At 57.6% G+C, this 8,046-nt stretch overlaps 1 protein-coding gene across 1 annotated transcript; it reads left to right on the top strand.

The window, feature by feature from the left end:
- Positions 1-1,676: 1,676 nt before the first annotated feature.
- Positions 1,677-6,172, top strand: PPP1R14A (protein phosphatase 1 regulatory inhibitor subunit 14A). The gene is made up of 4 exons (XM_014848666.3): positions 1,677-2,094; positions 4,259-4,339; positions 4,905-4,937; positions 5,939-6,172. The coding sequence occupies exons 1-4, from the start codon at positions 1,894-1,896 to the stop codon at positions 6,065-6,067; spliced, it is 444 nt and encodes a 147-aa protein (XP_014704152.2). The 5' UTR covers positions 1,677-1,893; the 3' UTR covers positions 6,068-6,172.
- Positions 6,173-8,046: the final 1,874 nt, after the last annotated feature.

Genomic DNA, 8,046 nt, shown 5'->3' with positions numbered 1-8,046 from the left:
GCCTTTTGTGTCTGACTTCTCCCGCTTAGCATGTTTTCAAGCTTCATCCATGTTGTAGTGTGTATAAAAACCTACTTTCTTTTTCTTGCCAAATAACACTGCGTTGTATGGATACACCACATCTTATTTATCGGCTCATTGCTTGGTGGGCTGGGTTGTTATGAACAATGCTGCTGTGAACATTCACAGACACATTTCCGTGTGAACATTTGTCTTCCATTCTCTGGTACGTCTCTAAGAGTGGACTTGCCGGGCCCTATGGTAACCCTGACCTTTTGAGGAACTGCCAGACTGTTTTCCAAAGTGGCTGCACCATTTCACATTCCCACCGCCAATGTGTGAGGGTTCCGACTTCTCCACCTCCTTGCCAACACTTGGTGTTCTCCATTTAAAAAATGTATAGCCATCCTGCTGGGTGTGAAGTGGTAGCTCCCTGTGGTTTTCCTTTGCATTTTCCTGCTGGCTAATGATGTTGAGCATCTTTTCATGTGCTCATCGGCTTTTGTAAATTTTTAAGAGAAATGTCTATTCAGATCCTTTGTCCATTTTTTAATTGGGTTATTTGTCTTACTATTTTTGAGTTGCACAACTTTATTTATTGTAGGTATGAGTACTTTAGCTGATAGATTATTTGCAATTTTTTCCTCCCATTCTGTGGGTCGTCTCTCCTCTTCACTTTGCTGATGTCTTCTGAAACACAGAAGTTTGTAATTTTGATGGTGGCCACTTTATTTTTTCTCTTGTTGCTTGTACTTTTGGTGCCATATCTAAGAAACCATTGGCTAATTATGGATAGTTTTAAGCGGGGGAGGGACACGGCCAAATTTAAGTTTTAAAGTATCATTCTTGCAGCTTATAATTAGAAGTGAGCAGACTTGTAAAGTAAAGGACTGCTCTGGTCCCCCTCAATAAAAGTGCGGCCCCACCCTCACTCCACTTCTCTTCAGCTTCCTATTTCTCCACAGAATTTATCATATTCTAATAAACTGTATAATATACTGTACTTACTTATGTTTACTGCCTGTCTCCACCACAAGAACGTCAGCTCCATGAGGACCAGGCTTGTCTGTCTTGTCCACTGCTCTATCCCCAGGGCCTTGAACAGTGCCTGGTAACGTGTGTGTGTGTGTGTGTGTGTGTGTGTGTGTGTGTGTATTTGGGGAGAAGACATCTTATCGAGATTTTGCTATATAAATAGCTACAGAAAGCTGAGAGGACTGAAGGGGGCAGCGGCCGTCTCCCTCTGCACAGGTCACTAAGGAACCCGTGGGGAGAGAGACTGGGGAGGGGGAACCTGGAATGACCTGGGGGAGAGAGGACCCCCTGGATGCGATCTGGTGTAAAGAGTGTGATATGAGAGAGAGAGAAAGAGAGATGGGCTAACAGCCCAGATGTCACGATGTCGAATGAACATTCTGTGAATAAGTGAACGAATGGACGCAGGGATGAGCGAATAAATGAAAGAACGAATAAATGATGAGCGGTGGGGACACGGCTTGACTTTTCCTTGCTGAGAAAGAATGTGGCACTGGGGCTCCTGCACCATCCCTTGCAGCCGCCAGAGGGCGCAGACAAGCCTGTCCCGAGCGCCCGTCCCGGGACCCCGCCCCCCGGAGCCCGGCCCCGGGAGACCCCGCCGCCCTGCCGGGCCCGGGGCTCGGGGACCCGCCCACACCTGAGCCGTGCCCGGAGGCGTGCTCCACGCCGGCGCAGCGGCCAGTGCTCGCGCTGCAGGCGGGGAAACTGAGGCCGGGGCGGGGCGGGGCCGTCCTCCCCTCCCCCAGCGAGCCCGAGCCCCCGCCCCCGGCCGGCCCCGCCCCGTCCAGCCGGTGGAGGCCCGGGCGCGAGGCGCGGGCTCACAGCGCGGCGCGGGGCCGGCCCGGGAGCACCGCGATGGCAGCGCAGCGGCTGGGTAAGCGGGTGCTGAGCAAGCTGCAGGCTCCGGCGCGGGCCCGCGGCCCGGGGGGCAGCCCCCGGGGGCTGCAGAAGCGGCACGCGCGTGTCACCGTCAAGTACGACCGGCGGGAGCTGCAGCGGCGCCTGGACGTGGAGAAGTGGATCGACGGGCGCTTGGAGGAGCTGTACCGCGGCAGGGTGAGGTGACGAGGGGCGTGGGGCGTGGGGCCGGCCCGGACCCGCAGACCCCGGCCGGACGCCCCGGCCCTCGGGGGTTTCCGGGTGCCTGTGCTCTTGGGGCACACGCAGCCCCGCTCACGCCAGAGGATGCACAGCCGGGGCCAGGCGCTCGCTGGCCCCACTGGCCCCGCCATCCAGTCTCGATGGCGCTCTGCTTGTGGACACACACGCTTCAGTCTCCAGAGATGTGTCCAGACACCTGGGCAGGGCCAAGGGTTAGCATGGGAGGGGCGAGGAGGCAAAGTGGCTCTATCTGGAGAAAGGGTGGGGGGAGGAGGATGTCTTAAAGCCAAACATAGACATGGTGACAGCAGAGATACAGCCACACAGGGACACACAGCAAAGGAAGCAGCAGCATTCACAGACGTGCCGGATGACAGGCCATGGCCTCTCACAGACACAGTGATAGGAGCGACAGCCATACACAGACTCTCAAGGACGAAAGCTGTGGTCACTTACAGATCAACATATGCTACAGCTGCAGGCACCCACAGACACAATAGCACAGACCACAGCCACGTGCAGACACACAACTACACCCACACAAAAGGACTCCACCTACGGCTGTGATAGATACACACTGGCACAAGCTGTAGGACTCACAGACAGTGCAAGCTACAGCAGCTACCCCCGGACTCCGAATATCTCAAGGAACAACCATCCATTATCTCCTACAGGCGAAACACAACCACATGCAAACACAATGACAGATCCTGCGGCCACTCAGACATAAACTAACAGACATGATAGCCACCCCCAGACAGAGCTCTGCGGAAGCTGTGGGTCCAGACACACAACGGCAGAAACTACAGCTGCCCCTGGGCACACGGGACATAAGCTACAGCCTCATCTGCTGACACACAAGCAACAGACAGACATGCACCTTCCACCTGAGTCTCTGCTTGAAGTCACACTTTGTACAACACACACATGCTGCGGAACACAACCACAGACACGGATGGTCGTACAAGTCCCCGGACACAGGACGCATGAATCCTCCGCTCAGCACGAAGGTGGGAGAAGTCACGGCCCCTCCCAGTGACCCGAGGCCCCTCTGTTCTCAGACACACAGGTGGGCTCGTACGGATGGTAGGTGCCTCCTATGAGGTCGTCCTCAGACTGGGGGCACAACGGCTGCCCGAGACCCATGACGATGAGACGAGCACAGCTGAGTGAGAGCCACACGCCTCACACCCGCAGAACTATAGGCCCTTGTGCCAGCCCCCCACACGATGCCACATCCCTCTGCACCCTCACGCCTGCCCTGGCCCTTGACATCAGCTCTGGCTCGTACGCAGAGACTGCCACAGGCGTGTAACACCCTTATACACCTTCCATCCTTTGCTGAGCCCTGTGCTCCATACGCTCAGCCCCCACCACCCAGCCCTGGTGCCTGTGAGAAGTCAGCAGGACTTTGGATGGGGGAAGGAAAAATATGTGGCCTCGGATTTTTTGCCCCGACAGCTGGGTCCTGTCCCCCACAGGGGTGCTGAGCCAGCTTGCAGCTGGCCCTCTGCCCCGAGAGGCCATTCTAGGAGTCCCCCTCTTGGCTGCTCAAAGTTGGGCTCCCGGCTCATCCCACCCACCCATCCACCCACCTTGGGGGCCTCAGTGGTCATCTTCCTGGACTCATGGGGATTTGCTTTGGTCCACGGGGTTGGCCCCGAGCCCTCCCCACCATTCCTGTCCCCTGGGCCAGGGCGGCCCCCAGCAGGCTCGGGCTTGCCCGCTGCCCTCCCCTGCACGTAGTGCTTAGACTTCTCCTTGAAAGGGCAGAGCCAGCCCCTCTCCTGAAGCCCAGAATCCCGCATTCCAAGACTGGACCGGGCCTGTGTCCTGCTGTGGGAACTGGGGCCAAGGAGGGAGACCCGTGCCAGCCTCGAGGCTCCAGGGCCCAGGGGCCCAGCATCCGAGCTGGTACAGGCCCCTGGGCCTCTGTCACCCCATCTGTCACTCCTCCCCCCAAGGCCCAGATGTCCCGCCTAGTCAGTGCTGTCTCTGACTGCCACATTATTGCTCCGGAAGCCGCCAGCTGGTCCCTGGAGCCAGCGGGGCTTCTCAAGAGCCTTGGACAAAGGCGGGTGTAGGGGGGGAACCTGACCACCCCGCCCTCCTGCTCTAGGAGGCCGACATGCCCGACGAGGTCAACATTGATGAGTTGTTGGAATTAGAGAGCGACGAGGAGCGAAGCCGGAAACTCCAGGTAGGTGGAAGGGAAGCCAAGCCGTCCTCGACTTCGCACCTCCCTAAAAACCACAGCACGAGTTAAGGTGTTTACTGAGCAGTAACTATGTGCTGTGCCCTGTTTCAATTGCTCTACACTTCTTAACTCATTGAATCCTCACGAAACTCTCTGAAGGGTCTATCTCCATTTCATTATTATCACTATTATTATCTCCATTTTCCAGATGAGGAAAATGAGGCCCAGAGAGGTTTAATTACTGGCCCAGGGTCACACAGCTCAGAAGGAGCAGAACTGGGAGTCAAAGTCTGGCTGCAGCGTCCTTGCTCTTCCGGCCCGTGCTCTCCTAGAGGCGGGAAATGCTGTGTGACCTTCTTGCCCTCTCTGGATCAACCCTGCCCCCAATTGCCCTATAAGAACCTCAGGCTGTGTTCCTCCCCTGAAGCCATGTGGGAAGTCCACCCTGGAGTCTGACTTCCATTTGTCTTGTTGCCTTGGGGCTTTGTTGGAAAAGGGAAGGGGCTGGAGGGGTGTGGATGTTACTCATTTACTGTTTTCTCTCTTTTTGTGGGGCGGGGGTGTTTAGGGACTCCTGAAGTCCTGCAGGAACCCCACAGAGGTGAGATGTCCCTGTTCCGGGCCCTGATCTGGGCCCCTGCACCCTGCTGGGAGGGGTCTCTGGAGGAGGGAGGAGCTGGCCGTGCCCAGGACGCAGAGGGGCTGGGGGAGCCCCCCGTCTCTCTCAGGGCCCTCTTCTCATGTCCAGCGTGTCCTTTGTCCTCCCCACTCCTGTCTCCTCTCTCTCCCATCTGCCACGGGGGCTCCAGGATCTCCTCCCCCAGGACCCTCCCCCGTCTGTCTCCCCTTTCTGCCTCTGCCCCGCCCCTCTCCCCTGTTCCTGCCTCTGCCACCCGGGGGCTCCCTCCCCACCTCTCAGGGGCCCCCATCCTTCCAGGCCCCGGAGGCTCCCGGTCCAGCCCCTCCCACTTCCTTCCCTGCTTTAAAAGGGAAAAATATTCATGTTTCTCTAAGCAGCTCTGGGCTGCCTGGGGGACAAACGTCACTGTGTGTCTGTTTGCCCTGGAGCTGGCCCAGGCCTCTGTCCCTGGGGACCCTCCTGGTCATCTCTTGGCCTGAGAAGCATGCTGAGGTCTCCGTGGTGCGGTATCTTTCTCAGTCCCTTTGTCTCTCTTTCTCTCTCTAGCTCTGCATCTCGCTTTGTCTCTGTGTCTCTGTTTTGGTCTCCATGTCTGGGTCTCTGTCTCTCTCCATCTCTCTCTCGCTGTCTCTCGCAGTCTCTGTCTCTCCCTATCTTTCTTTCCATATCTGTCCCCATCAGTCTCTGTCTCTCCCTATCTTTCTCTCCGTATCTGTCCCCATCTCTCCTTCTCTGTGTCTCTTTGTCCGTTTTGCTCTCTTTCCCTGTCTCCATCTCGCTTTCTCCCCCCATCACATTCTCCTCCATCTCCGTAGCCTCTACCCCTCCCTAACCCACCTCCGCGTCCTCCCATGGACCAGGATGCTGGAGAAGGAGGGCCCAGGGCAGAGGGGCTGGGCTGGGCTGGGCCAGGTAGGGCCCCACCCCTCTCTGTGTCCTCAACATCCCCACCCTGTCCTCAGGACTTCATCCAGGAGCTGCTGGGGAAGCTGCGGGGCCTCCACAAGCAGTCAGGCCTCCCCCAGCCCAGCCTCTCGGGGGACGGCAGCCTGAGCCCCCCACAGGACCGTGCCTGGACCGCGCCACCCTGACCCTCTCTTGCCTCCACAGCCCTCATGTCCCCCGCCCCCAGGCCATCCTGGCTTGTTTGTAAGTTGTATTTAATGGTTCTGTAACAATAACACTGCTTGCCTGTGTGTCCTCTCCCCGGTCGTTGTGGGCATCCCCCCACCGGCCCCCCCTACCCCCCCCCCGCCCCCTCCGTGTCTCCTCGTGTCCCAGCGCCTGCAGCTGGCCCTGACAGATGGAGAATCACTCCTCCCAGGCCAGAGAGCATGAGAACAGGCCCTGTTGGCCTCCCGCCCCCGGGACTCATATCCTGTCCCCACCTCCCGGGACCCGGGCATGTGGGTGGCACTCAGGGCCCCTGTGGGAACGCTGGCCCATGGTCGCTAGGCCAGGGGAGATGCACAGATCACCACGACACCCCATGAACCAACCATCTGTCCGCTCTGTGAATTTTATTGGGCACTTATTATGTGCTGGCGTGGCCATTGGTATCGAGGCCACAAAGATGAGCAGAAGATGGTCCCTGGCATCAAGGTGTTCACACTGGTGGGGGACAAGGGCCTGTGTGCAGAGGGTTAGAGCAAAGTGTGCTGAGTGGTCTGAGGCACTTGGGAGCCCAGGGAGTGGGAGGAGCCGTTCACTCTTGGGGTGGGGGAGAAATTTAGGAGGGCTTCCTGAAGAAAGTGACAGTGAGGCAGGGCTTTGAAGGACGCATAGGAGTTTGTGTGGAATGGGTACCGGGTGTCTGAGGACTCTGAACTTGGGGGTGGAGGGATTGACATGAGGCTGAGCCAGAGAAGATACCAGATATTGGCAGGGCCGACCACCAAGCAAGATGGGCAAGTCCCCCAGAGCTGGATTAGGGACAGCTCTGGGCTGGGGCGTGGGGGGCCTGAAGCGTCCAGGGGAGGGGCTGTGATGTGGTTATTTACCGAGAACTATGGGAATGTTGGAGTATTCGAACAGCGGCTCTGGTGGTCCCCGTGGTCCCAGCTGTGGATGGTCAGGAGAGGGGTGGGGCTGTGGCTGCCCTACCGACTGGGGCGGGGCCAGAGCTCCCCCCCCCCCCCGCCCCCCGCCCCCGGGGCCAGGCATGTCTCCCCACCCCCTGCCGCCCGGCAGCCCTGCCAGGATCAGGCACCTCTCCCGGGGGTCTGAGCTCCAGTCCGGCGAGAAGAAAGATGCCCCTGGAGAAGAGCCTGCGGGGGCCCTGGCCTGGCCAGCCCTTCAGGTGGCCTTGCTGTCCTCGACAGACAGACCTCAGTGCCCCTCCCTCCACACAAACACATCAATGGTGGCTGTGTGGAGATGGAGGAACCCCTCCTCCTGACATCCGAGCCCCTCGGCCCGTCTCCAGACACCCCGCTTGGGCCTCAGGGACTCTGAACTTCCCTCTCACAGAACCTGGTTTTGGTTCCTCATCTTTGTGGAGGTGGTTTGTGCTCGAAACCCAAGTTGTAAAGTCCTGGGTGTGCCACACACAGGCTGGGCCTCTCAGTTTCCTCGTCTGGAAAATGGAGACTTCACAGATGAGGCAACCGAGGCCCAGATTAGTGATGTCGCTTGCCGAGAGTCACACAACTTGGAAGTGGTGCTGGGCTTCAATCCCAGACATTTTGACCCCAGAGCGCAACTACTTAACTCCTACACTCCAGTGCCCATATCACCATAGCGATGATTGCTATTCTTCAGTGGCAGGAAGAGGTTGACTAATTCAGACTAAAGTGTTAGTGACTGCTCACAACCCTCTGAGATATCCTCTCTAAAGGGCAATACAACTTGATGGAGAACAAGGCTACAACGAAAGGATTGAGAAGCAGCATACTGTGGTGGGTATGAGCCTGGACTCACTTACTGCGTGGATTCAAATGCTGTCTTTCCTACTTCCCAGCTGTGTGATCCTGAGCAAGTCGCTTAACCTATCTGTGCCTCCATTTCCACCTCTGTAAAATGAAGATGATTATAATGGTACCCACCTCACGGGGTTATTGTGATGTTTAAA

Source organism: Equus asinus, chromosome 26, assembly GCF_041296235.1.
Source record: "Equus asinus isolate D_3611 breed Donkey chromosome 26, EquAss-T2T_v2, whole genome shotgun sequence".
Taxonomy (NCBI): domain Eukaryota; kingdom Metazoa; phylum Chordata; class Mammalia; order Perissodactyla; family Equidae; genus Equus; species Equus asinus.
The sequence above is the reverse complement of the archived record's forward strand: the minus strand, read 5'-3'. Positions and strand labels throughout refer to the sequence as shown.

Bases quoted from the DNA above. Each gene is read 5' to 3' on its own strand.
- PPP1R14A (XM_014848666.3), top strand. From the start codon at position 1,894: ATGGCAGCGCAGCGGCTGGGTAAGCGGGTGCTGAGCAAGCTGCAGGCT. The intron at 2,095-4,258 runs GTGAGGTGACGA...CTCCTGCTCTAG, and splicing joins AGGAGCTGTACCGCGGCAGG to GAGGCCGACATGCCCGACGA. The intron at 4,938-5,938 runs GTGAGATGTCCC...CCCTGTCCTCAG, and splicing joins CCTGCAGGAACCCCACAGAG to GACTTCATCCAGGAGCTGCT.